The 26,656-nt window shown below is 61.4% G+C and overlaps 1 protein-coding gene across 2 annotated transcripts in view; it reads left to right on the top strand.

Annotated features, from left to right (window-relative positions):
• The window catches only part of DSCAML1 (DS cell adhesion molecule like 1), a 100,401-nt gene extending 74,288 nt beyond the window's left edge, over window positions 1-26,113 (top strand). Inside the window, exons 7-33 of one of the 2 annotated variants that reach the window (XM_086626770.1) lie at window positions 233-529; window positions 2,321-2,593; window positions 5,856-6,134; window positions 6,438-6,557; window positions 6,697-6,873; window positions 11,535-11,734; window positions 12,361-12,457; window positions 12,571-12,699; window positions 13,124-13,291; window positions 13,465-13,535; window positions 14,506-14,746; window positions 15,721-15,867; window positions 15,940-16,095; window positions 17,117-17,256; window positions 18,458-18,611; window positions 18,820-18,937; window positions 19,045-19,208; window positions 19,494-19,592; window positions 20,867-21,055; window positions 21,146-21,433; window positions 21,522-21,677; window positions 21,794-21,824; window positions 22,152-22,270; window positions 22,447-22,599; window positions 22,898-23,092; window positions 23,743-24,054; window positions 25,665-26,113. In XM_086626770.1, coding sequence (XP_086482896.1) covers window positions 233-529; window positions 2,321-2,593; window positions 5,856-6,134; window positions 6,438-6,557; window positions 6,697-6,873; window positions 11,535-11,734; window positions 12,361-12,457; window positions 12,571-12,699; window positions 13,124-13,291; window positions 13,465-13,535; window positions 14,506-14,746; window positions 15,721-15,867; window positions 15,940-16,095; window positions 17,117-17,256; window positions 18,458-18,611; window positions 18,820-18,937; window positions 19,045-19,208; window positions 19,494-19,592; window positions 20,867-21,055; window positions 21,146-21,433; window positions 21,522-21,677; window positions 21,794-21,824; window positions 22,152-22,270; window positions 22,447-22,599; window positions 22,898-23,092; window positions 23,743-24,054; window positions 25,665-26,113 — 4,922 coding nt within the window. Of the gene's footprint in view, window positions 1-232; window positions 530-2,320; window positions 2,594-5,855; window positions 6,135-6,437; window positions 6,558-6,696; window positions 6,874-11,534; window positions 11,735-12,360; window positions 12,458-12,570; window positions 12,700-13,123; window positions 13,292-13,464; window positions 13,536-14,505; window positions 14,747-15,720; window positions 15,868-15,939; window positions 16,096-17,116; window positions 17,257-18,457; window positions 18,612-18,819; window positions 18,938-19,044; window positions 19,209-19,493; window positions 19,593-20,866; window positions 21,434-21,521; window positions 21,678-21,793; window positions 21,825-22,151; window positions 22,271-22,446; window positions 22,600-22,897; window positions 23,093-23,742; window positions 24,055-25,664 lie in introns of both variants that reach the window. The other variant, XM_086626769.1, reaches the window with a different exon arrangement.
• The last annotated feature ends 543 nt before the right edge of the window (window positions 26,114-26,656 follow it).

Genomic DNA, 26,656 nt, shown 5'->3' with positions numbered 1-26,656 from the left:
CTGAGCCTGGTGTCCCCTTGAGTATCGAGCAGCAAGCCCCTGGCCCCCTCTCAGTGTCTCCCTGCTGTGGGGATGCAGGCGTGCCCAGGCACGCGTCGCCAACTGCGACTCCTCTCCCGGCTATGCCAGGGCCCCCACCCCGGGTGGGAGCTCAAAGCCATCCTGCCAGCGGGTGACTGCTGCTGCCTGTGGCTGCTGCTCCCTGACCCCCCTCCCTCTGGGTGCCCCCCAGATGGGACCCCCCGCATCGTCTCCTCCTTCAGCGAGAAGGTGGTCAACCCCGGGGAGCAGTTCTCCCTGATGTGTGCCGCCAAGGGGGCCCCCCCGCCGACCGTCACCTGGGCGCTGGACGATGAGCCCATCCCGCGGGACAGCGGGCACCGCACCAACCAGTACACCATGTCGGACGGCACCACCGTCAGCCACATGAACGTGACGAGCCCGCAGATCAAGGATGGCGGCGTGTACCGGTGCACCGCGCGGAACTCGGTGGGCAGCGCCGAATACCAAGCGCGAATAAACGTAAGAGGTGCCTGTCTACTTTTAAATATCAGAATAGGACTTTTACTGGGCTTTTGGTTTTGTTCTGTTCCCCGGCCGATCGCTCCTCCTCACCTCCCCCTCCTCTTCCTGGCCACGCGGGTCTCCCTGGCTGCCCCGACCCCGTTCCCCAAGCGCCCCGCTCCTGCCCCGCTTGCTCGCACGGCGGCCCACGGGGCCGAGCCTCCCCGCCGCTTAAAGCAGGGAGCTTAACGAAGCACAACGTGGTCCTGGAGCCTTGGCGAGCTGGAGCTTGGCTTTGCAAGGGCAGAAGGGCAGTGCCCTCCCCACTGGGGTCCACTGCCGCCCCACCGAGTCCCCACCTCATTGGGGTCCGCTGTCGCCCCGCTGAGCCTCCACCTCGGGGTCTGCGCCGGGCCAGCAAACGCCTCCCGAGGGACCCCGTGAACGGCGAAGGTGGTGGTGGGCACAGAAGTGTCCCGGACCCCCCGTGCTCTCCCAGCCACCTCCGGTCCCAGCGGGAGCCCGGCTCCCTGGCAGCGATCGCGCCCGCCGGCACAGGGATCTACATGACAAACGATGATGAGGCAGCACGTGAAATCGTGGAAAATGAGCTTTGATTTGTCATGTCTGTGTTTCCTTTGTCTGCTAAGAGCCATGGCCGCGTTAATCGCCGTGTTATTGCGGCTGGAGCGTGTCGCTCAGTGCGTTGCAGGGAGCGCGCTCAGCCACAGGGTCTGGGATAAGCCCCTGCCCGTTAATGATCACCCATTAAAGCTTCCAGGCTCACAGGTGGGAGCGAGCCAGAGACAAGGGAGCGTTTATTTGTCTGCTGAGGAAGAGGGTTGAAGGGCTGTGTTTGTCTGTGTCTCAGGTTTGAAACGGATCTAGTGGCTTTTTGGCTGGGATCCCAGGAAAGTCTGAATTTTGCTGCCACTTACTGCTAAATTTGGAGCAAGTTCATCCCGCAGCCATGAGAAGCCAGAGCAGCGTTTTCAACACTTGTCTCCCTTTTTCCCCTCTCTCAGCTCTTGACGGGCTGTCATGAGATAAGATTCAGGTTTTTTGCCCAGGAATGGAGCAAGTCCCTCAGACAGGCCCAAGAGATGGTTACAGGGTGAGATGCCAGTTGCTTTTTTCCTGCTCCTTCTCTAAACGTGTCCCAGTACGAGAAGCACCAGTACAAGAAGTACCATCCATCAGCTTATCCCGAGTGTCTGTTAGGCCGTTATCCTGCTACACCCTTAGGGTGAGCCAAGACAGGGTTAGTCTGTAGAGCAGTTTGCTATTTTACGCAGTGGCCAGGAGAACGATGTGATTATCCATATGTGGAACCTCTCATTGAAACACACCTGCAGCCTTCTCCCAGTCCCAGGGCCAGCACGGGAGCCAGCCAGCGACCAGAGCCCATCTGGCTTCTCCGCCACGCTCAGGCTGCCGGCGGGAGGCTCAGGAAGGTGTATTTAGGGGAGGCGAACCATGTGTGCCAACAGGAGTCGGGTTCCCGTGGCAGCCCTTGTCGAGGACATTGGGCACAACGCGGGCAGCTTCCTTCTGGGAGAGGCAGAGCGCGGCTGTGCCCGCGGGGCAGCGCTCCCCGTCTGTTCTGCGGTCCCTGTGGCCGTAGGCTTTCCCCACGCACGCTCAGAGGGGAGCCCAGGGCTGCTCCTCACCCAAACCCAGGCTGGGTCCCAGCTGTTCTGGTTACCTCCTTTGCCTGTGGAGCTCGCTCTGAAATAGCAGCAGATCTGCATGCAACCAGACTGCCTTTCGGAATTAACCTAGCCTGCCTCTTCCTTCCTCCCTTCCGCATCCGTAGGTCCCCCGAGCATCCGAGCGATGAAGAACATAACGGCGGTAGCGGGTAGGGACACTTTCATCAACTGCAGGGTCATCGGGTACCCGTATTACTCCATCAAGTGGTACAAGGACTCTTTGCTGCTGCCCGATAACCACCGCCAAGTGGTCTTTGAGAATGGGACTCTCAAGCTGATGGATGTCCAGAAAGGCATGGATGAAGGAGAGTACCTGTGCAGCGTGCTGATCCAGCCCCAGCTCTCCATCAGCCAGAGTGTCCACGTCACGGTGAAAGGTAAGCGGGTGGAGAGGCCAGGCCGCGTGGGGGACATCTCTGCTGCGGGATGGAGGCAGAGGAGCGTTGTGCGGGGGACTCTGCGACTGGGCGGTGGCCGTGCTCCGCAAACGCTGCGCCGATGGGAGCTCAGCTCCTGCCACAGCAGCCCTCGGGAGCTGGTGCAGCTCCTGCCGGAGCGGCTACCTGGTCCTGCCGGCACGCCAGCAGCTGCCCCGAGCCATGCCGTATCCATTTCCCGGTACAAGCGATGGAGCAAGGATTTGCGGTGTAAACACAACGTATTAAACCATCTAACCTTTGCTCGGATCACCTTCACCGATGTTTTTCTGTGTGCGTTAGCTCTTAAAAAAATAATACTCTCGGTCTTCCGAGCGCGCAGAACATCTTAAAAGCTTCTCCAGGCCATCAATTATTCAGCCCCATTGAGGGAGCTATCAGTCCTAATGAATTGAGCCGGATGCATTCCCTCCCAGTGACTCGCTGAGATTGTGCCGGGAGTGCACGGTGCTCCCGTATCTCCTGTCCTCAGAGTTGTCAGGTCGTCTCTGCCCGTCGCCGGCTCGGCGTTTGCAGTAAATCATTCAGACAAACACAGCGGCGCTGGGGACGGGGCTGGCCAATTGTCTTGCTCTGTCTCACCCGGCAGAGTATTTATGGACTGGATTTTACTCTGATCCCCCTCCCTCCCCTCCCATCTACCGCTTTCTTATTAGGAATCAGGTTAGCCAGAGAGCGCATCAAGCTGATTATGGATGCTCCCGCTTGATTAGCTAACGCTCCTCTCCAAGGCCGTGCGAAGGGAAGGGCAGGCAGCGGATAACCTGTCCGAGGGCGGCATGGGGAGGGCTCCCCTGCCCTGCCCTCGGGTCTGCGGTGCAGGGCATGGCCAGCCCTGCTTTCCTTATACAAAACCCTGGCTGCGTGGGAGCCCCCGGGCTTGAAAAGAGACCGGAGTCGAGTGAAGTCCTGGGGGAAGGGGGCGGGCAGGGCTGCTGCGGAGAGAGCATCCGTGGGACGGGCGCGCGTGAAGTTGTGTAGCGGGACTCGCTCTTCGGCGGTCGCTGGGCGGTGTCGGAGGATGCAGGATGCTCAAGTTCAGCTGAGGATCTTTGTATTCCGGGAAGCAACCGCCAGCGAACCCTTCCGATTTGGAATTTACTGCCTTGATTAGTGGCCGGTGACAGGCTGCGGAAGGCGAGCGGGTGGAAGCGCGGCGCGGGCCGGCGGCACCAGACGTCTTCATTCCGCCTGCGGCGCAGCTGCCAGAGATTTACACCCGGCCCCGCTGCTGGATCCCGTGTTTGCCCTGGCCGTGAGATGAAAGGCCGGCGGGAAGGACCGCAGAGGCCCTGGCGGACAGGCAGAGCTCGCTCCGCGCGGCGGAGTGGATAAATAAAACCACGCAGAGCGAGGAGCACGGGGCGGCGTGGAGCACCGTAAAGCTTTTATTGCCACGAGTGCCCGGCGACCACGTTAAGTGCCACGAGTGAGTTATGCTGCTCTCTCTGCGTGTGGCAGTAAAAGCTTTCACAGGTCCCCTCCGGCGTCGCTGCCCCGGGGAGGGGGATGTGCCAGCAGCCCCCAGCCCCGCTCACGAGGCATCGCCCCCACCACGCTCCCCGTCTTGCGTTGAGGGAAACTCCCGCCCGGGTTTAGCTGCTGCTCTTCGCCTGGGCTCCCTGGGCCCCCCCGGTCCCAGCTTCAAACCTCCCTGCTCCTTAGGGCTTCTGCAGCCACCCGGGGATGCTGCCGGGGCCTCTCCTCTGCGCTTCCCCGACAGCGCCATCCCAGCACCCGACCTGCTCCGAGGTGCCCTGGCAGCTCCTTGTTCCCGCAGGCACCTTTGAACGTTTTGATGAATCACGTGTGGGTTCGGTGCTGTCCCAGGGCTCTCACGCAGCTCTGCTGGGGCGGCCGCAGCGATCTGGGGAGCGTGGTGCTGGCACCAGCGGCGCCTGCTCCGCAGCCGGCGGCGCCGGGGTGGTGCCGCACCCCGCGGCAAGGCAGAGGCTGGTCGCTGGGGTTCCCCTCCAGCCTGAGCTCCCGTGCCTGGCGGGGCCGGGCGCTGCAGTGGGTGCTGTGGGTAGGGAGACCCTGGCGCGGTGGCCTGGGCAGCTGCGGCAGCTGCATGGAGAGCCTGGAAGCCCTGGAGAAGGGAGAATTGCAGCAGGAGAGGAGCAGGGAAGGAGAGGCGAGTTGCAGGCTCCGGTTGCAAGGAGCTGGAGCGGGGAGAGCTGTGCTGTGAAGGGAGTCTGTCCTTTGCCTGGCACCTCGGGAGCGGCCAGTGGGACGTGTTTGGAGAGGCACGGCTCCACGAGCCCGTCCCCGCTCTGCAATAGACTGCAGTGCATTGCCAATTAATTATTCATTAATTATGGAAAGCAGGCAGCGCTGGCTCCATGGCTCCAGCAGCCTGAGCCACGTCACCGTAGCCGGCAAATGGGCAGGCTGGCCGTGCCTGCACCCCTCTGCCTGCCTGCCAGCAGCCCGGGGGGCACTGGGCAGCCCCCCGCTCGCCTGCTGCTCTGCAGAGCTGCCCAGCAGTGGGCAGAGAGCCGGCACAGAGCGCTCTGCACTGGGATGGGCACGGGGTGGAGGTGGGAGGCCGGGGACGCAGGTGGTGGTGCGGGGAGCCGCTCCCACGCCTCTACGAGAGGGCAGCTTATTTCTGCCGAGGGGACAATCGGCAGCCCGCTAATTGAATTATGGAGACGGCGGAAAGAGGATCTCATCTACCAGGTGCTGAGCCTTGTTAAGCTAATTGTCTCCCTCTCTCCGCTTTCTTCCCCCTCCCACGTTGCCAGAGATGCTGCGGTTGCCTAATTAAGTTATCAGAAAGATAATGGCTGGTTCTGAATCCAGTGCCTTTAAGAAAAGCATCCATCTAATAATTGCTTTTCTGTGAGCAGATAAATGCCGAGGCGGAATTTTGGCTGGTGCCGGCAGGGCGTTGGGCCAGGGCTTTCCCCAGAGCAGCGCCCGCTCTGCTCGGAAGGTCGGCGTTTCTCCGTCCTGCTCTTAGCCTGGTGGCCCTGCCAGCCGGGAGACGTCTTCCCGCTGTCCTCCGCTCAGCAGCACCTTCCGCTCTGCCTGGCTGTGTTCCTGGTGGAACCAAAAGCCTGCCTTAGTGTCTGGGCAGCTGACCCGGGCTGCTGCTCGTCCCGGGGCAGCGTGTCCCCCAAGCTCCGCTGTGGCCCGTCCCTCCTGGCAGAAGGTGTTCCCTGAACAGGCTCTCCAGCTCTGCCTCTCCCCTCCGCAGTGCCACCGCTGATCCAGCCCTTCGAGTTCCCGCCAGCCTCCATCGGGCAGCTCCTCTACATCCCCTGCGTGGTCTCCTCCGGGGACATGCCCATCCACATCACCTGGAGGAAGGACGGGCACGTCATCCTCTCCGGCTCTGGAGTCACTATCGAGAGCAAGGAGTTCATGAGCTCCCTGCAGATCTCCAGCGTCTCCCTCAAGCACAACGGCAACTACACCTGCATCGCCAGCAACGACGCTGCCACGGTCAGCCGGGAGCGGCAGCTCATCGTGCGGGGTGAGCGCCGCGGGGCCGACCCAGCCACGTGCACAGCCCAGCCCGGTGCCCGGTGCTGCCGCCGTGTCGGGCTCGGGAGGGCGGACAGTGGTGGAGGGTTAGCACGGGCAGGGAGCAGAGATAAGTTAGGAGGCTAGAGCGGGATAACGCTGTTCTCCGGTCACAGGAGGGGTGCAGCAGCAGGCGGGGAGGGTGAGGAGCAGGGCTGGGCCAGGGCAGCCACCTGCCTGCAGGCAGGGAGGACTCGCAGGTTGCTGATGGGGCATTCGCTGCAGTAACTGTCTTCTCTCTCAAATCACTCAGTGCCTCCTCGTTTTGTGGTCCAACCCAACAACCAAGATGGCATTTACGGTAAAGCTGGGGTGCTGAATTGCTCCGTTGACGGCTACCCCCCTCCGAAAGTCATGTGGAAACACGCCAAAGGTAGCGGTGAGACGCGGCGGCGCATGGGGACCCCCACGCGGGCGGGGGACGGTCCCCTTGCGCCACGGCTGCCCCGGCACCGAGCCTCACTAGCGCTCCCCTGCCCTGCCTGAGCTCTGTGCCTCTGTGTCCCTCCTAGGAAGTGGCAACCCCCAGCAGTACCACCCCATACCCCTCACGGGCCGCATCCAGATCCTGCCCAACAGCTCCCTGCTCATCCGCCATGTGCTGGAGGAGGACATCGGCTACTACCTCTGCCAGGCCAGCAACGGGGTGGGCACAGACATCAGCAAGTCCATGTTTCTCACCGTGAAGAGTAAGTAGCCAGGGCTGCGCTGCGGCGGCGAGGGGCTGGGGAACCTGCTCGTGGCCGGGAGGAGCAGAGGTGGGCACGTACCCCGCGTGCCAGCGAAGGTGGCTGTGGCTGCGGGGTGAGTGCTTGTTGGCAGAGCCTGGTCTGGCGCAGCCCCCTGCTCCGTGTGGAGGGTCCCCATCGCTCCAGCCCGGCTCTGCCCTCGGCGCTGCACATCCCCCGATCGATGCAAGGGGCACGGGGAGGGCATTGATCCTCCTCCTCCAGGGACCCGCTTCCCTTTTGCTATTAAACACACTTTGTCCTTAATAAAACGGAGCAATCAATCTACATCACGCAGGAGGGAAGGAAATAGCCGGGCTAATTTGGCAGGGGTGGGCCGGGAAGTGGTGTTGGACACCGCGTTTGAACCGCGCTCATTATTGGATTCCTCTCCCTTTGCTGCCAGCAGAATACGTAATCTCCAGCTCCTCTTCATTTGTTTTGGTTGTTGCTGCCCTGAGCGTTCAAACCTCAGAAAGGAGGTGGTGGAGGGGGTCCAGCCCAGTCGGGCTCGCTCCTGCAATGGCTCCTGCGTGTCCCCAGAGACGAACAGGGCTGAACTCTGCCCTGCTCACGCCGGTGGGCACACGGAGGTTGCAGGCAGAGCCGTGACAGCCACCGGCCCCTGCTTGTCCCCTGGGCAGCGTGCTGGCGGGCAGAGGGGATGCGCAGCTCTCCCTGGGCACCGCCGCGTCCGGGCGAGGGTCTCGTGCCTGGGGAATGGCCTGGGACGAGGCGAGGGGAGCGCGGCCGTGGCTTGGGCAGCCCCTGGCTGCCTCCCCTCCCCAGCCAAGCGCTTCGTTTTCCGGCGTGGGCAGGCGTTTGTCTGAGGGCTGCTCCCCTCCCCACCCAGCCTCTGCTTGCCGGGCTTTCTGCCCCCCTCCCTGTCAGCTCCTTAATTTATCCCACCGGCTGATGAATCGAAGGGAGCGACTTCAAACACGGCACTTCAATAAGGCGCAGGTACAAAGTCGAGGCGATTAATCCCGAGGGAGCGCGCCGGAGTCTCGGAGCCTGAACTGTTGCCTTGTCCCTGCTCTCTGCTGTAATTGCATCCCAGGACAGGTTGCTCGCTGACTTGAATAGCACATAACCTTATTATGCATGTGCTTTTGCATTTCCTGGAGACCTCGCAGCCTTTGAAAAGGCTTGGATGAATAGGTGGACGAGGCGCCGCAGCCAATTAGGCGTTATATGGGGCTCTTTGTTTTGTTTCAGTTTGGGATTTTTGTTTGTTTAGTGAAATGTCAGGCCAATTAAAGCGAGATCAGCGCCCGCTCGCCTTGAAAGCCAGGCCACTGCGGACGGAGTTAAATGGGAGTTAATCAGAGCCCAGACCAAGCGCTGGTGGTCGGCCGGGGAGAGGGGAGCAGCCGTGGCCACCAGCCCACATCTGCACGACCCTTCCCCAGTAACACCACGATGGGCTCTGGGGGCGAGCGGAGACAGCCAGGTAATGCATCAGGCTGTGCATCACCAGTGCCAGGAGATGGCTGCTGCTCTTGTGGGGCGGTGGACAAGGAAAGGCACCCACCTTTGCTTGCACTAGTATGGGAACGTAACCCTCGGCCGTGCCCAGCCCTTGGCTGGCACCGTTCCCTTCCCTGGTGCCCACGCTGCACTGCTCCACTCAGCCCCTGGCGTGGGCACAGGACTGGATGCCGGCAGCAGCTTGCCGCCGTGCTGTGGTGGCGTGTCCTTCCCTGCTTCCAACAGAAGCTCCTTGGCGTCTGGTTGGGTGTGTTGCAGGGCAGAAGATGGCGAGTGCTGGAGGCGGGGAGCGTGTGCCCGGTGGGACGGCTTGCTGGGCTGGGTGCGGGCAAGGGGACTGCCAGCGCATGGTAAATGCCATTTAGCACATGGCTGCACGCCTTCCTGGGTGCGGAGAGCAGAGCGTGCGGGATGCAGAGGGTCACGTCCTCGGGGGGTCCCACGGGCTGTGCCGAGGCTGCCGGAGCGGCAGCGCGGTGGGCAGTGCTCGCTGGAGAGGTGGCTCCTATGTTTGGTCCTCCCTGGCACCGCCAAGCCGAGGCGAGCAGGTCTGGCCAAGGGGCTGGGAGAGGGGCAGCTGCCGGCAGGTCGCGGGCACAGCCGTGTTGGGAAGTTGGGTGCCGTACGGCAAGAGCATAACTGATTGCTTCCATGCAATTTGAATTAATCTCATGCTTCAGGTGAAACTCAGCTAATCAGTGTAGAAAGGAAGCTGAAACGGGTGCAATCAAATTAACATCACAGAGCCAGCTCCAAACAAGAAAAAGGGGGGCTGGGAGGCAGGCACAGCCCTTGTCACCCTTGTCACCGTTCTCACTCAGCTGTCAGCAGCGCGTTGCGAAGCCGCTCGTTCCGCGGGATGGCAGCGCGTGCCGGGGGCTGCCGAGTCCCTTGTAGCCACCCTTTTCTCTGCCCAGCGAGTGGGACGAGCCTCGTGTTGGGGCCGTGTTAACAACGGCCGTGGGCATGGGGGCAGCGTGGCAGGGGCGGCTGAGCGGGCTGGGCGCAGGGAGGACGGGTGGGCACAGAAGGTATCGGAGGCAAGCTCTCCTCCAGGGCAGCCTGTCTGCACGGCAGCACTGACCCGGCCCTGGACAATGCTCTGGCAGACGGGAACCAGCAGTAGTGATGTCCCTGCACCTGGGGAGGGGACGTGGGCCAGCCGGGAGCAGCCCCCAGCAGCCCTCGGAGGGTCCCGTGGAGGGTCCCATGGCCAGTCCTGGGCGATGCTGTCCCTCTGTGAGTGGCAGAACCACTCGAGGGCAGATGTCAGGGACTGGCACACAGGAGATGCTGCCTCTGCGTCCCGGTCCGCACTGTCTGTGTGGCTGTTGGGGTTTTCTTTTGGTTTGCTTTGCTGCTTTGCCCGCTCTGGGCTGCGTGCCGCTCTCCTGGGACCCTGGCAATTGAGAGAAGTTGATGTGTTTACATCCAAGGAGCTGCTTTTAATCAAACATCAATAAGTGCGTTTCAGCGAGGTAGAGCCTGAAACGGAGCTCCTCCCCTGGGAACTCGCTCGCCGGGACGGGGGCCCACATGACCGCGGGTGCCGCAGCCCTGGGGGGCCAGCCTGCCCTACGGCCCCATGCACCCTCTGTGCCACACTGGCCCTGGCCTGGCCTGAACGGTGGCTGAACGCAGGGAAGCAGTCCCCAGTCGTGCCCGTGCTCTGCCTTCGCCCTGGTGGGGCGCTTCCCATGCCTGCCGTGCTTCCCAGTGTTGGGCTGCAGACGGGCAGAGGCGGTGGCGCCAGGGAGGATGGGCACGCAGCTGGGGATGGGACAGGGCAGAAGTAGGAGAAGTCTTGTCCTGTTTCTCATAGCTCTTGGTTCCCCGCGATGCACCGCCAGTCCCAGCGCTGCCCCAACGTCCCTGCCCTTTGCCGTCCCTGTGCTGGCTCACCTGGGGTGGTGCCGGCGGGTGCCAAGCTGGGCACCCACCGCTCTGTCCCAGCCATATGGGACCCTGTCCTGCACCCCGTAAATCCCAGCAGCTCGGGAGGGGAGGTTTCCTCCGCCGTTAATTGAATTACATTGCCACGGAAAGCCGAGAAGTCGTAGCTCATTAGAGCCTCCTGTGCCCCATTATGGCAGCGTGTGTTGCCTTTGCGGATCGTCATTATCATATATTACTGCGGGACTCAGCAGCGCTGTTTGTTTATGCATTACATTTTTTTCCCTTACCCAGGCTGCCCTTGCCCCGCTAGTCCATTTCTCCAGCGCGGTGCACACCGCGGCCGGCTCACCGCATGGCACCGGGGCGGCAGCAGGACTCGGCTCTGGGAGCAGCGAGGCTGCCGGGGAGGGAGCCCGGACGGGGCTCGCCACAGCGATCCCTCGCCCTGGGCAGAAACGCTTCGGCAGAGGCTGCTGCAGCGCGTGGGGATGGGCAGGAGGAGGCCAAGCCTGGCACCGGCTGGCGCGCTGGTCCTTCTCCAGACCAGCGCCCGGACGGAGACGGAAGCTTTGTGCCAGGGCTGCGGGCACTTGCCAGCAGCGAGACGGACTCGCCACACCATCCCCAGGGCCATCCCCGACCGCGCTGCAACCGCTGCTTGGGCAGCGCCAGGATGCGCCTGCGCCGGCTGCCGCAGCCCACTCGGGCGGCAAGTGTGGCGTGGGGCTCCTCACCATCCTCATTTGCACGTTGGGGTGGCTATGGAAAAAAAAATGCCCCATCTCTGGCATCTGCAATGCAAAGGCGGCCGTGCTGATGTGAAATCGCACTCTATATTCTGCCCAGGTTTATACGAGTGAATTATGCAAATCCGTGATGGAAAACATTCTTCCTCTCATCCTCGGGAGTGTAAAACCTTAGTCAATAATTCATAGCCGCACGCCTCAGACTGGAGGCTTTCTCTTCATTATCGTGTGCGCTTGGTTATTTGTCTTTCACGTTTTATTGTCTACCCTGGTGTAATGCTATGCATTATAAAATTTATCTGCTTCATTATTTTATGATCCTGAGCTGTATAATGCAGCGAGACGATTCCGCTTTGGGCTGCCTGGCCTCTTGGTGAGACCCGCATCCGCTGCCTCCCGGCGGGGTCTGTGGGCTGTGCTGGGGCCAGGCGGCCGCAGGTGGCACCAAGGTGGCCCCGGGCGCGTGGGTGACCCCCTGCCTCCCCGCAGTCCCGGCCATGATCACCTCCCACCCCAACACCACCATCGCCATCAAGGGGCAGACCAAGGAGCTGAACTGCACCGCCCGGGGCGAGCGGCCCATCATCATCCGCTGGGAGAAGGGTGACACCGTCATCGATCCCGACCGCAACATGCGCTACGCCATCACCACCAAGGACAACGGCGACGAGGTCATCTCCACCCTCAAGGTGAGGTACCAGGGGTCTTGTACCCACCTGGGTGACAGAGGGGGGCAGGTGGCACAGGGGGTGCCCAGGGAGGGTGTCCCAGGGTGGTCCGCGGAGGCTGGTGCTGCGGCTGGGCTCCCGGGGTGGCAAAATCAAGTCCAGCAGGGAGGGATGTTGGAAAACTCTCCGGAGGGGTCGCGTCTCCAGCCAGGAGCCCCGCGCACCGGCCGCATCTCCCCTGGCCCCCGCACGCTGCGGTGCAGCCGGGCGACGCACCTGCCCAGCGCCTGGGCTTTTACAACCAGCATAAGCGTTGGCGCTGCCCTGGGCTGGCACGGGGAGCCAGGCTTCCCGTTTTAATGATGCCAATTAAGAGCCAGCCGCCGTCTGCTTGCCGGGACGAGCCCCCGGCTTTCGCACCAAATCTCAGCTGCCCGTACAAGGGGCTCTGGTCGCGAAGGTGTTTTGCAGCACCAGGGACATCTCGAACAACAATTTTCAGCGCGGATCTGAGCCAGGGGACTGGGGGTGCCGGGGGTGACCTGCCCCCGCCAGGGCTGGTGCTGGAGCAGGCTGCGGCACTGGGGCACGGTGCTCGGGGAGCTCAGTCTGAAGTGGCTGCTCTCCTCTCCCTGATGCCTTCGTAGCTGAAACCAGCCGACCGCGGGGACTCGGTCTTCTTCTCCTGTCACGCCATCAACTCTTACGGCGAGGACAGAGGCTTGATCCAGCTCACTGTCCAAGGTACTCCCTCCCCTGCGCACGAGGCCCGGGGTGCGAAGCCTCGCCACGAGGATCCCCTTCCTCCTGGGGGGCTTCTCCCCCTGTCATCCCTGACCTGCCTGCGTCTCCCCAAGAGCCCCCGGACCCGCCGGAGCTGGAGATCCGCGAGGTGAAAGCCCGGAGTATGAATCTGCGATGGACACAGCGCTTTGACGGCAACAGCATCATCACGGGGTTCGATATCGAGTACAAGAACAAGTCGGGTAGGTGCCGGCTCACCTCCACCCCGCGCTGCCGCGGCCCCCGGCAAGCGGCGGGGCTGGGGCTGCACCGCGGCGACCCGGGGCTGGGCTGCGCGGGCAGGTGCGGGGCTGCCCCGCTGGCACCTCCAAGGGAACGTTCTGCAGCCCAGTTCCTTTGATGAAGAAAGGAGAGCGCAGCATTAATGACATATGCTAATTTCTGTTGGATGGGAGCACTTGAAAGGGAATATTAAAAGAGACAATATTTGTGAAAAGCCAAACGCAGACCGTGCAGCAGCGAGGAGGGGGGAGCAGCACCTCTTCACGGGGGCTGGGGACGAAAGCTCAAGGTGGTCAGGGGCTTCACCTGCCTGAGCCCGGCCCCATTGGTACCGCGGGGATCAGGTGCTGACCCTCCTCCTGCCTCGCTCCGCTGCTTTTCCAGATTCCTGGGATTTTAAGCAGTCCACGCGCAACATCTCCCCGACCATCAACCAGGCGAACATCGTGGACCTCCACCCGGCCTCCGTCTACAGCATCCGCATGTACTCCTTCAACAAGATCGGGCGCAGCGAGCCCAGCAAGGAGCTCACCATCAGCACGGAGGAAGCAGGTGCCGCTCCCGGCTCGCAGGGGTGGGCAGGGGCGGCCATGGGCAGCGCAGGGGCTGTGGCCTGGCACAGAGCTGGCTGCGGCAGAGCCCTCTTGAAGCCGATCGTTTTCCTGACGAGGAGGCCCTTGCCCTGCTGCTTCTCACCGTGCTCTTTTGGGCGCGTTTATCCGCAGCTCCCGATGGGCCCCCCATGGATGTCACCTTGCAGCCGATGACGTCTCAGAGCATCCAGGTCACCTGGAAGGTGAGCGGGGCCGGGGCAGCGCCTGGGCTTTGCCTGGCCACGGGGGTTGGGCAGCGCCCAACGCTGTCCTGAGCCTCCGCGGCAGCAGCTTGTCCTGGGACCGGCGTTCCGTCAGCAGTACGAGGGCCAGGAAGGATTTCCTGGGCGATAGGAGAACCTGAACGCTGGGCGTGCAGCTCAGCTCCATCGCACAGGGTCCTTATTAATCATGTTTTACAACAAGCTCCTTATCTTTTAGGATGTCTGCGGGGGGCCGTGGGGGGGCAGAGGGGATGAATATGTAAAAACGGAGACGCTGGGTTGCAAAGCGTTTGCTTAAAGATCCATACAAGTTAGAATTGGATTTATTTTTCCAAAGGTGCATAATGAAAAATAAAATTGATTATAAAGTTAGGACTTCGGAATGGACTGGTAAGTCAATAAATTTAGGGTTCCAGCTTCTTCCCCCTCCCCTTAAGCGCTGAAAAACAAATTAATGGAAAATAAGATTCACGGGAAAGATAAGTCACTTCGTTCTAGGAGTATTTCGGTGAGATGGATCGCTTTGGCTTTGTAACATAAATTTGCAATCAACCTTATTGATTTCTTAATGCTGCAGAGAAATATTGTTAAGATTGATCTCGACCTGGCCTCGTGCGTGTTTAAGGCTGTCAGCTTTGGGGCTTTTCCCTCCTCTCGTTGAGCTGCGCCGGTCGGGGAACGGCACCGGCTGAGCACGTCCCGCTGCCCAGCCAGCACCTTCCTCTCCAGTGGCCTCCCAGGACTCAGTGGCCCCCCAGGACCCGGTGGCCCTTTTTTATCGCCATTCTGCCACTGGGCATGAGCACTGCTGTGGGGAGAGAAGGTTTAAAAGCCTTGAGAAAAGATGCCAGGGAGGGGTGGTCGCAGGAAGGGAGCCCTGCGAGCCGCTGCGTGCTGGGCAGCGTGGCCCAGCGTGACACCGCTTCGTCTTGCACCCCCTCCTCCTCAGGCCCCCAAGAAGGAGCTGCAGAACGGGGTGATCCGCGGCTACCAGATCGGGTACCGGGAGAACAGCCCGGGCAGCAACGGGCAGTACAGCATCGTGGAGATGAAGGCCACGGGAGACAGCGAGGTCTACACGCTGGACAACCTGAAGAAGTTCGCCCAGTACGGGGTGGTGGTGCAGGCGTTCAACCGCGCGGGGACGGGGCCGTCGTCCAGTGAGATCAACGCCACCACGCTGGAGGACGGTAAGACCCCCTGCGGGGGTCCTCCTGCCCCGGGAATCCTGGGAATCCCGGCACCCGTGGCCGCTCCCTGCCCGTCCCCAGCGGGTCTCAGGGCGGTCACTGCCCACCGGCAGGAGCTGTGAGCGCAGGATGCCAGGACAACGATGGCACCGTGTTTCTGGTGTGATTAGGAAAACATCAAGGAGGATTTACACGTTGCTGAAGGGCCAGGGAGGTTTCCATCCAGGGGAGGCTGCTGGTGGCCTCAGTTGCTTTAGAAACAACATGAAAAAAGTTTTGCAGCGTGTTTGCTCAGCAGTTTTTCATACTTAATTAAGGCTCTCGTTAGCCTGTCAAACCACTATCATTTCCTGGCTACATTAGCACTCCTCCTGGGGTATTCAGGGGCCCCTCTTTTAGCAATAGTGTCTTTTCCATAATTATATTACCTTCATTTTGTTCAAACGGACTATCTGTATTAGTTTATTATACTCCGTCCCTAATTACATGGTGCTTATGTTTTTGCACCTAAGTAATATGAAACAATAATCATTTTCAAAGAGGATCGTTAGGGTGATGTATTGTCATTTAAATGCTCGTAAAAATTAGAGTTACCTCTTGTGGGGCAATGGGATCTAATTACCTCGCATCCAGCCAGCTCTCCCGCTCTCCCCTCGCTGGGAAGCGCAGTGTGTCCCAGCGGCCTCCCCATCCCCATGCGCACGGGGGCTGTACCCACCTCGGTGGTCTGGGAGGAGCAAAACTGCCCATCAGAGGCAGACTGCTGCGTTTGCCCAGCCCTGGTGCCCTGCACGCCGGGCGGGACCAGCTCCAGGGGCTTGAGCAGCTGGGGGAGAGGGGGTGCAGCCTGGTGGGGTGCCATGCAGGTGCAGCCAGCTGACCTGTGGGACATGGCTCCTCCAGCCTGGCATCTGCTGGGTACGTGCCACCTCTCCATCCTCCTGCTGATCGTCCCCCGTCCGTCCCCTCCTCAGTTCCCAGCCAGCCCCCCGAGAACGTGCGGGCCATCTCCATCACGTCAGACGTGGCTGTGATCTCCTGGTCGGAGCCTCCGCGCAGCACCCTCAACGGGGTGCTCAAGGGATACCGGGTCATCTTCTGGTCCCTCTACATGGATGGAGGTGAGCGCTCGCAGAGAGCGGGGGCCGCGGCCGGGCGGTGATGAGGGGCTGACGGGCATCATCTCCCCGCAGAGTGGGGCGAGATGCAGAACATCACGACCACACGGGAGCGAGTGGAGCTGCGGGGCATGGAGAAGTTCACCAACTACAGCGTGCAGGTGCTGGCGTACACCCAAGCGGGCGACGGCGTCCGCAGCAGCGTGCTCTACATCCAGACCAAGGAGGACAGTAAGTGGCACTGCCCGGGGGAGCGGGTGCACGTGGGCACGTTCTCCTCTTGCCCCGGCTGATAGACTGTGGCAACGTGTGTTAATCAGAAGTGAGAGCGTTGAGTAGGAGCCCTTAGCAGCGACTAAGGGAAGGCACCGCGCAGCCCCCGCAGCAGGCAGGGCTTCTCCTTCCTCCTCGCTTGCTCCCTGCTCAGTTTGCCAAACCCGCAGGCAGGTCCCGTGCCCAGCAGCCTGCCATACGCCCAGAGCTGCGCCTGCCTGGGGCAGGAGGAGGTCACCTGGCACTGCATGGTCCTCAGCTGCTGCTCCGTGGCAGCAGAGCCCGAGCCAGCCCCCCGCGCAGTCCCAGCCCACTCAGGCCTTGCTGCCATCACTCAGGGTTGCCGCATGCCGGCTGGTGCCGGGGTACCAGAGCGCTTGCTTGTGCCACGGCGCATTGTGCTGCTGCGCGGGCAAGGGAACGGCCAGAGTGGCCGTGGGGGCGCGGAGGGAACCCCCCACGTACAGCCACGGGCAGGGCGTTCCTCTTTCTCTTTTTTTCCTGTTCCTGAAGTGCAGATATTTAAATATTTACGCCCCTGCCTGCCCTACTTTAATGCCATTAACTCGGCACGGAGCGTTTCCTGGCCCCGCGGGCTGGCGTTGCCAGCTGCCGGGGTGGCGCAGCTGGGCAGGGTAAGGCTGAGCCGCTTGGGCGGATTAGGGAGACGACCAGTAAAAGCCAATCATGGTTTCTCGACCAGAGCCTGGGCTGCAGTTAACTCTCCTGCCTCCAGCTCGGCAGGGGGCCGGAGCCACCCGTGGACGGGTGTCCCACGGGCGGTTGGGTGATGGCAGGGTGACTGCAGACCCGTCCCTGCTTGTGCCTGCCCAGTGCCAGCGTGCAAACGCCATCGGAGCTCCTCTGCAGCATGCGGGCACGATGCTGGCCCTGCAGCGGGGTGCTGCCACCTCGCTGGGGTGGGCAGAGACCTGGGAGACCTCCCGGTGCTGGCTCTGCCACACTCTTCCTCCTTCAGTTCCAGGTCCCCCGGCCGGCATCAAGGCTGTCCCGTCTTCGGCCAGCAGCGTGGTGGTGTCCTGGCTGCCACCGGCCAAGCCCAACGGCATCATTCGGAAGTACACCATCTTCTGCTCCAGCCCCGGCTCGGGCCAGCCGGTACGGGACAGGGCCGGGGGCAAGGCTGGCGAGTCGCCAGGGTGTATAATGGGGAAATGCTCGGCTGGCCAAGCAGGAAGGGGAGGGAGGGCTGGTGCCCGGCGGCGACCGTGAAGGTCCCTCGGGCCGGGTCCATGCCTGCAGAGTTGCAAGAGCACCCATGGGCGCTCTGCATCAGGCCGCGGTCCTGTCGTCTGTCTGTTCCCTTCCGCCGGCATCCCCCCTGCTCGGCGCTTGCTCCGGAAGGGACGTGTGCCAGCAGCTGACCGAAAATAAAACAGAAATCAGACCTGGCCCCATCCCTCCTTTGCGAGGGAGAGGCTGATGGGAGGTCTGCAGACTTAGCGCTTATCAAAAGCTCCTTCTCAAACTCATTTCACTATCTGAGCCTCTGGTTTCCAGGGCAACATAATCTTTTCATCAAAGCAACTGGTAAAACCGCTGGGATCCGATATTGTTTTCTTGGCATCTTGTCAAAACTGTCATTTGGGTAAAAAAAATTATGCATGCTATGCAATATTGATGGCGGTGTCTGCTTGTGGGGTACATCGGCATCCGCGGGCCCCGCAAGGGCACGCGGCCGAAGACGGGGCACACGCAGATCTCTGCGCGCAGCCGCGCGTTGGCACGCGTGAACGCCGCATCCGTCCCGCATGACGTCGTGTTAATCCCGCAGTGCTGGCACTGGCGCAGCGGGGCAGCTCTGGCAGGGCGGCCGGGTGCCACACAGGGCAGCCCTTCCCCACGCCGCATCCTCAGGGCGTCTTTGGCCCCGCTGCAGCTCGGCGGGCAGCCGGGAAGCGGCCTTTCCCGGGAACCAACCACGCCATCGCAGCCATCTGTTCCTCGGGCTCCGGCCCGGGCTCCCTGGGGAAATGACGACACCAGCCGGTTTGCTCCGGCATTGAGGAGCGCCGGGCTGGGCTGGAGCGCTGCTCGGGAACAGACCCCCAGCACCCCGGGCGGGTGGCTGCCAGGGCAGCTGCAGGCCCTGGGAGAGTGAAGGGAGCTCCCCAGGGATCGGTGCTGGTGGAGAGCTGGAGGGTGGCAGGGACCAGTGGACCTCCTTTGCCAGCTGGCCGGGGCTGGCAGCAAGGGCACGGGTGGGTGGCATTGCTCCCGCTGCTGGGGTGCCGTGCCAGGGGCAGTGGTGGCGAGGGTCTCACGGAGGCTGTACTTTCTCCCGCCCGCCCCTCCGCAGGCCCCCAGCGAGTACGAGACCAGCCCCGACCAGCTCTTCTACCGCATCGCCCACCTGAACCGCGGGCAGCAGTACATGCTGTGGGTGGCCGCCGTCACCTCCGCCGGCCGCGGCAACATCAGCGAGAAGGTCACCATCGAGCCCGCTGGCAAAGGTACGGCGGGGGCCGCCGGCTCGCGGCAGGACGGGCAGCCCGGGGTTGTTTGGCTGCTCCATGTCAGTCCACAACAGGGATGGCCGGGGTGGCTCGTGCCCGGGGCAGAGGAGGGATGGTGCGGGGGGGGGGGTCTCGCTCTCGTTACACACCAGGGGGTCCGTGCACGAGGCCTGCCCGCCAGGCTGACCTCCCTCTTGCCCCCAAGCCCCTGCCAAGATCATCTCCTTCGGAGGCACCGTCACCACGCCGTGGATGAAGGACGTGAGGCTGCCGTGCAACTCCGTTGGGGAGCCGGTCCCCGCCATCAAATGGACCAAGGACAGGTACTGGGGGCTGCCAGCCGTGCCACAGCCCGGGACAGGGGGACGTGCTGGCCATGTCTGCCTTGCGGTGCTGCACACGGCTGATGTGCCCCCTCCCCTCCTGGCAGCGAGGACTCGGCCATCCCCGTGACAGTGGACGGCCATCGCCTGATCCAGGCCAACGGCACGCTGGTGCTGCGCTCGGTGAAGGCAGAGGACTCTGGCTACTACACCTGCACCGCCACCAACACCTGGGGCTTCGACACCATCATCATCAACCTGCTGGTGCAGGGTGAGGGGCACTGGCGGGGCGGCTGCGGCCCCACGGCTGCGGCTGGCAGCGGGTGCCCTGGTGTGGTCACGCTCCTCCTCGGCGGACGGTGCCACGAGCCCGCGCTCTCGCTTGTTGGCTGCTCTTGGCGTGGCCAAGCAGGGTGGAGGCTCTCCTGGCGAGGGGCACTCGCTGCCCAGGGCTGAGCGGGACATCTCCTTGGCATTTCCCCTTCTTGGGGTCGCGGCTTGCGGCGCTCTCGGCTGGTGCATGCGAGGTGCTCACAGGCTTCTCCCTCCTGCCTAGTGCCCCCGGACCAGCCGCGCCTGACTGTCTCCAAGACCTCAGCGTCGTCCATCACACTGGCCTGGATTCCTGGGGACAACGGGGGCAGCTCCATCCGAGGTATGGCTGCCATGGGCGACGGGGCTGGCACCGGCACCGCAGCACCCATCCCCATCCCAGAGCTGTAGGTGCCTCTGCTCCCGGCGCTGGGGGATGGGGCTCGTGATGCATGTTTCCAGGCACACCCCGCATGCTGTGCATGCACTTTTGTCTCTGTGCCTCAGTTTCCCTCCACTCTGTAACACTGAGCTTGCGGGGGGGGGCTGCAGGTCCTACTGCGGGGGCTCGAAAGGCGTGTTGGACAAGATGCAGCTAGCGGAGGGAGTGCCATTAATTGTTTGGGTGCTGGTGGCCGGGGCCAGCCTCGGTGGCAGCTCCGTGTCTCCCGGCCGTGGTGCGACTCTGAACCGAGAGCGCAGGATTTGTCCCCTGTGTCTGCCATCCCTGGCAGGCTGGGGGCTTGCGGAGGGCTCCGGGAGCATCCCTGCTTTCCAGAGCCTCCTTTCTGCTCTGATTCATCTCATGAATTATACGTTGAAGCAGCTGCACACACGGGGAGCGGGGAAGGAGACCTCGCTTACAATTAATTAAAAGCATGAAAGTAATTACAAGCAAATCTCCCCAGCCAGCAGCCTTTCACTCCAGTGGACTCTGTTGATAAATTTGGTTATAATTGGATTAGAAATATTAAAAACATGCTGCATGTACAAAATAAATAAATAACCGGTGGCAGGCACCGGGGTGCCAGGCTCCGTGGGTGGCGCAGGGGTGCCGGGGCTGGCTCTGACATGGCCAGGAAAGCGCATGCCCACGGGCAGACCCGGCTGCCCCGGGAAGGTCCCAGTAGCCCCATCCTCCAGCTGCTGGGCAGCCTTGGTGCTGGGCAGGCACAAGAAGTCTATCTTTCCTCAGCACTGCCCTGCCCGAGCTGGAGCCAGGTGCTCGCAGGGCTGGCATGACGCACTTGTGTGCCTTCGCACAGGTCCTTTGGCATCACCACCCTGGTGCCTGCACAGCATCGGCACCCATGGCAGTCCTGCAAGTGCCACGTCATACCGCTCGCGGCTCATGTGCCAAGGCAGAAAGCCTGCTCTTCTCTGTTGGTTTTATTTGAGAATTGGCAAAATAACCTGCAAAAATAGCCGAATCTATCAACACGCCGTGAAAGTTTGGGGTTTTGCATAGAGCAGTCGGGGCAGCAGAGGCGTGCTACCCTGGGGGCCTCTGGGCTCTCCGTGCCAGCTGTGCCCCCTGCTCTCGCCCTGCCTGGGCACTGCTGACCTCCCCAGCAGCTCGTGTGCCCAGAGGTGACCACCTTGTCCTCGCCCCCACAGGCTTCGTGCTCCAGTACTCGGTGGACAACAGCGAGGAGTGGAAGGACGTGTTCATCAGCTCCTCCGAGCGCTCCTTCAAGCTGGAGAGCCTCAAGTGCGGCACCTGGTACAAGGTGAAGCTGGCGGCCAAGAACAGCGTCGGGGCCGGCCGCATCAGCGAGATCATCGAGGCCAAGACCCACGGCCGAGGTGAGCCTGCCCCACGGCGTCCCTGCCCCGCTGCAGCCGCCGCGGTCCCCTCTCCCCGCAGCCGCCCTCCTGACGGCCCCTGTCCTGCAGAGCCCTCCTTCAGCAAGGACCAGCACCTCTTCACCCACATCAACTCCACGCACGCCAGGCTGAACCTGCAGGGCTGGAGCAGCGGGGGCTGCCCCATCACCGCCATCGTCCTGGAGTACCGGCCCAAGGGCAACTGGGTCTGGCAGAGCCTCCGCACCAACAGCTCCGCAGAGGTCTTCCTGACGGAGCTGCGCGAGGCCACGTGGTACGAGCTGCGCATGAAGGCGTGCAACAGCGCCGGCTGCGGCAACGAGACCGCGCAGTTCGCCACGCTGGACTACGACGGCAGTGAGTGGGGGGCCGGGGCGCGGGCTGCGCCGCCGAGGCGGGGGGTCCCGGCGGTGCCCAGCGTCCACCCACCCGCGCTCTGCCCTAGGCACCATCCCCCCGATCAAGTCTGCCCAAGGGGAGGGCGACGACGTGAAGAAGCTCTTCACCATCGCCTGCCCCGTGATCCTGGCCACGCTGGGGGTGGCCCTGCTCTTCATCATCCGCAAGAAGAGGAAGGAGAAGCGGCTGAAGAGGCTCCGGGGTGAGATGGGGCTCAGAGGCGCAGCGCGCGGGAGCAGAGCCGTGGGCCAGCTCGGTGCGCCCTGAATGGCTCTCGCCAAAAAAACCTCCTCCTTGTTTTTTGTCTCCCTTGCACAGATGCCAAGAGTTTGGCTGAAATGCTGATCAGGTGGGTCTCTGAGTGGTGAGTGGGTGGGGAGCGGTGGGTGGTGGGGGAGGTCCCGGGTGTTTCTAAGCCTGGGCTCAGCCCTGCCTCAGTATCGGACCTTCTCGGGCTCTGACCTGCCAAGGTTGTGTTGGCCTCGCTGTAGTGCCGGAGCCTGGTGCTCCTGCCAGGCAGATCCCGGCTCCCACACCAGAGCTCGCCTGGGGACAGAGGTGCTTTGCTGGAGAGCTGAGCCCCGGGGGCTGCCTGGCCCCCCAGCCCCGAGCCCCATCCCCATGCCAGGCTGGAGCCCCCATAACAGCAGGGTCTGCATCCCCTCTTACCCCGCAGCAAGAACAACCGCAGCTTCGACACGCCGGTGAAGGGGCCTCCGCAGGGCCCCCGCCTGCACATAGACATCCCTCGGGTGCAGCTCCTCATCGAGGACAAGGAGGGCATCAAGCAGCTGGGTAAGCTCCGCGCTCTCCCTGCGGTGTGGGGTGCCTGGCCGTGGCAGTGCCTGCCGGGGAAGGGAAGCCCCGAGAAGCCCGCGGTGTGCCCAGGGTGTGCCAAGTGTGGGCTAGCGGGCACCCACAGCCCGCTCCTGGCTCAAGGGAGAGGTCTGAGCTCCAGCTTCTTCCCGCAGGGGATGACAAAGCCACGATCCCGGTGACCGACACAGAGTTCAATCAGGCGGTGAACCCCCAGAGCTTTTGCACGGGCGTCTCGCTGCATCACCCCGCACTGATCCAGAACACGGGGCCCCTCATCGACATGTCGGATATCCGCCCCGGAACCAGTAAGTGCCGGCGGTCGGGGCTGGGTTTGCTGGGAGCAGCACAGGGCGTTTGCAGACACGGGCACAAGGCCAGCGTGGACGAGGCGGGTGCTGCCTGCAGCCCCCCGAGTGCCCTCTGGCACTGTCCCCTTTGCAGAGGGGAGCCCCGCAGCAGGGTGCTGGGGTGCAGGTCCTGTCCCGCAGCACTGGCTGTGCCTCAAAGCAGCTGTTGGTGAGGCAGCAAGAGCAGGGAGGTGGGACGGCGTCCTGGTCGTCTCTGAGAGTGACCCGCGGTGATTCTGTCACCTTTGTGCCTTAGACCCCGTGTCAAGGAAGAGCGTGAAGTCTGCACACAGCACCCGCAACCGGTACTCCAGCCAGTGGACCCTCACCAAGTGCCAGGCATCCACCCCGGCGCGGACCCTCACCTCCGACTGGAGGACGGTGGGCTCCCAGCACGGCATCACGGTCACCGAGAGCGACAGCTACAGCGCCAGCCTCTCGCAGGACACAGGTGTGCCAGGCGACCCAGGCTCAGGCGCTGTGGCTAGCAGGGCTCTGCCAGCTGGGGGTATGCGGGTTCCTTGGCGGCCACCCCAGACCAGGAGCTGGGGGAGATGGCAGGAGCAGAACGTACTGTTGGTCACTGGGATGGTGGAGCCACGGCTCCTGCTGCGAGGGCCGCTTGGTGTTGGCGGAAAGCAGCAGCGATGCAAGGTGTGCTCCAACTTCTAGTGAAGATGATGAATGGTATCGTCCATCAGACACCGGTAACGGCCCTCGGCTCTTGTGCCAGGTGCCCCCACTCTCTGTGCAGTGGCGCGGAGAGCTGCCAGCGGCGTCCCCTGCCCTGCGCTCCTGGCTCCGCTCGCCGAGCTCCAGGTCGAGCGTGGGCCCGCGCCTGCCCGGTGCGTGGGGCAGCAGAGGGGCTGCAGGGATCTGCCCAGCCTGGCGGGTGCGGGGCTGTGCTGTCATCTCCTGGTCCCCTCCGGAAGCTCCGTGGTGGCCCCCAGGCAGCAGGGCTGTGCCCAGCTCTGGGGCATGAGGGCCGGCTGTGTGGCAGCGGGGACAGCCTGGGCACTTCTCCAACGACATGGATGTGGACAACAGTGTTCCCAGGCCAGGGAAAACTCCCAGGCGTGTGACGCGTCCTCTCCTCCGCAGACAAGGGCCGGAACAGCATGGTGTCGACGGAGAGTGCCTCGTCTACCTACGAGGAGCTGGCACGCGCCTACGAGCATGCCAAGCTGGAGGAGCAGCTGCAGCACGCCAAGTTCGAGATCACGGAGTGCTTCATCTCCGACAGCTCCTCCGACCAGATGACCACCGGCACCACGGACAATGCTGACAGCATGACCTCCATGAGCACCCCGTCCGAGCCTGGCATCTGCCGCTTCACAGCCTCCCCGCCCAAGCCCCAGGACAGCGAGCGGGGCAAGAGCGTGGCCGTGCCCATCCCGCACCGCGCCAGCAAGAGTACGTACGCGCGTGCCTCGTCCTTAGGTGTACGATTCCTCTTTGAAGCGCTGTGTTACGTGGAGAAAAATAAAGAAATAAAGGTACTGAGAGAGACATCGCTGTGGAGGGCAGGAGAGGAGCTGGGCCACGCGTCTCGCCCACCACCCTCCCCAGTACTGACCTTTCAGTGGCGAGTGCTTTGCTTGCGTGTGTTCACTCAGCGGGTTTTGTAGGGCTCCGTGCTGCAAGAGGTTAGAGACCTCTTCTAAGTCCCAGCACAATATGGGAAAAGATTCCCACAGAAGCTGTTCTAACTAACAACTTCAATTTGCTCTCCTCTTCTCTCTTCCCTTCCCTTTTACCCCTTTCCTCTTCTTTCCTCTGTTTCTCTTCACATTTCTTTGCTCCTCTTCATTTCTTCTCTCCCAACATTTCTTCTCTTCACTTTTCTTTCTACTACTGCTCTCCACATTGCTCTGAACCTCTCCATTTCCACCCATTTTTTCTCAATTCATTTCTTCCCATTTGTAGATCAATTTTGTTTGATTTCTTTAAGCTTTTTCCCATTTCTCTTCCTTTACAATTCTATTCCTTTGTCTCCCCCTCCTTGTCCCCCTATTTCTCCCCTAACTTCTTTCTTTCCTCCCCTAACTTCTATTTCCTCCTCCCCCTTTCCTCTCACTTCAATACCTTTGTATTTGTTCCCCTTTCTATTTGTTTCCCAACATTTGTATATCTTCACATTTATCCACACTCCAGAGTTTTTTCCTCAATTCTTGAGCATTTAAAGACACATGCTTGCTCAGTACTGCTTTCAGTGTGCCCACTCTAGCTTTCCTGCTCCTTCCTTCCCCCTGCTGCCGTGTCCGCTCTCGCCTTCCCCCTCCTCCCTTCCCCCTGCTGCTGCAATTTTTAATTTACACTATACATTGCACAACATAAGAGCTTTATTATTATCTGTTATGATACAGTATGTGACACCATAGCGTGGTTCTTTCATTCACATACACAGAATTCCTTATGGCACAGTACTACAATTACATATATACACATATAACATATATATAATATAATACACTAGAACATAACAATTGTTTTGTAGCCAACATGATATGGACTTCACCATCATCGTTTTTTGTGTTCCATAGTATGTAATGCAATACCATAATAGTTATACCGTAATGTATATTAGGTGGGGTGCACGTGCTTACAAGGGATACACTGCAGAAGAGAACGTCATCTGTCCACGAGTCCTACCGTCTTTACACACACTAATGAGTAACATGACGTGTTTTCACTTGTACATACTATATTTTGTTATACCTCCAAGTCTAACCCCTTACCTGTTACAGCGCAAAGTCATTTCAGATGTTTGACTTTATGGTGTTTGACAATAGAGCATACATTTATTATCCATCAGTGCAGCACCTCCTAGGACGTGTTACGTTAGACATTGAGCACTCCTTTGCTCTGCTCTCTGCATTCCATTGGGGATGACAACTCATAGCATGACTGTAGCACATCTTTGATGTCATGCTTCACTAGTGGGGGGGGGGGGGTCCCACGGGCTCCCCCCACCTTGCCAGGTGCCACCCCATCGCCTCACCCTCCTCTGCCACCTCTTTCAGGTGACTACTGCAACCTCCCGCTCTACGTCAAGTCCGAGGCCTTCTTCCGCAAGCCGGATGCCCACGAGCCCTGCCCGGTGGTGCCGCCGCGGGAAGCCTCCATCCGCAACCTCGCCCGGGCGTACCACGCGCAAGCCCGGCACATGACGCTGGAGCCGGGCAGCAAGCCCCTGGGCCTGCCGCCCCCCGCCTCCGCCGCAACCACCTTACCTCAACGGACTCTGCCCATGCCCGGCGCCATCAGCACCGCGGCTGCGCCCGCCGCCAGCGCCGCCCCGGCGCCTCCCGCCACCGAGCCTCCTGCCGCCGCCGCCGCGGAGGCGCGGGTGCCCACGCACTCCAAAGTGGGGGGCTCCAGGGACTCTCTCCTAGAGATGAGCACATCGGGTGTAGGTAGGTCTCAAAAACAGGGCGCCGGAGCCTACTCCAAGTCCTACACGCTGGTGTAGGGCTGCCACCGCAGGCTGCCCGCAACGGACGCTGCTCACTTCCCCCACCGTTTATATTTAATTAACAAACTTGTACATAACGAACTCTTTTGTATAAATGAAGCTATTTTCTTCTTCTCTGAACAGAAAAAGAAACCAGGGCACAAAGAATTTGATGTTACAGATTTAAAAATATAATATATATGTAAACATATATATATATTTCACATCATTTTGAAAGGGGCACAAGGAAAGACTCAGCGACTTTTTTTTTCTTTTTTTTTTCCCCCCCCGATCTTGTTGGTGGTTTTGAAAAGGAACGTCTCCAAGACATTGCATGCTATTTTACTGTTCTGAAAACAACAGGAGTTGCTTCGATTTGCAAATGCTTATGTGTTAATACCTTTTTCTATGAAAAAAAACCCAGCGCTGTGTGCAATAAAGGTTATGTTTATACGTGGGCGTTTGTTAAGTGAGCAGGGCAGGAGCTGGTGCAGGGGCTGGGCATCACAGGAGAATGGAGAGGGGCAGCCCAAGCACATCCTGGAGAGCCAACGCGTGCCA

Source organism: Tauraco erythrolophus, chromosome 26, assembly GCF_009769465.1.
Source record: "Tauraco erythrolophus isolate bTauEry1 chromosome 26, bTauEry1.pri, whole genome shotgun sequence".
In the NCBI taxonomy this organism is placed as follows: domain Eukaryota; kingdom Metazoa; phylum Chordata; class Aves; order Musophagiformes; family Musophagidae; genus Tauraco; species Tauraco erythrolophus.
Note: the sequence above shows the minus strand (reverse complement) of the source record. Positions and strands in the feature narration are given on the sequence as shown.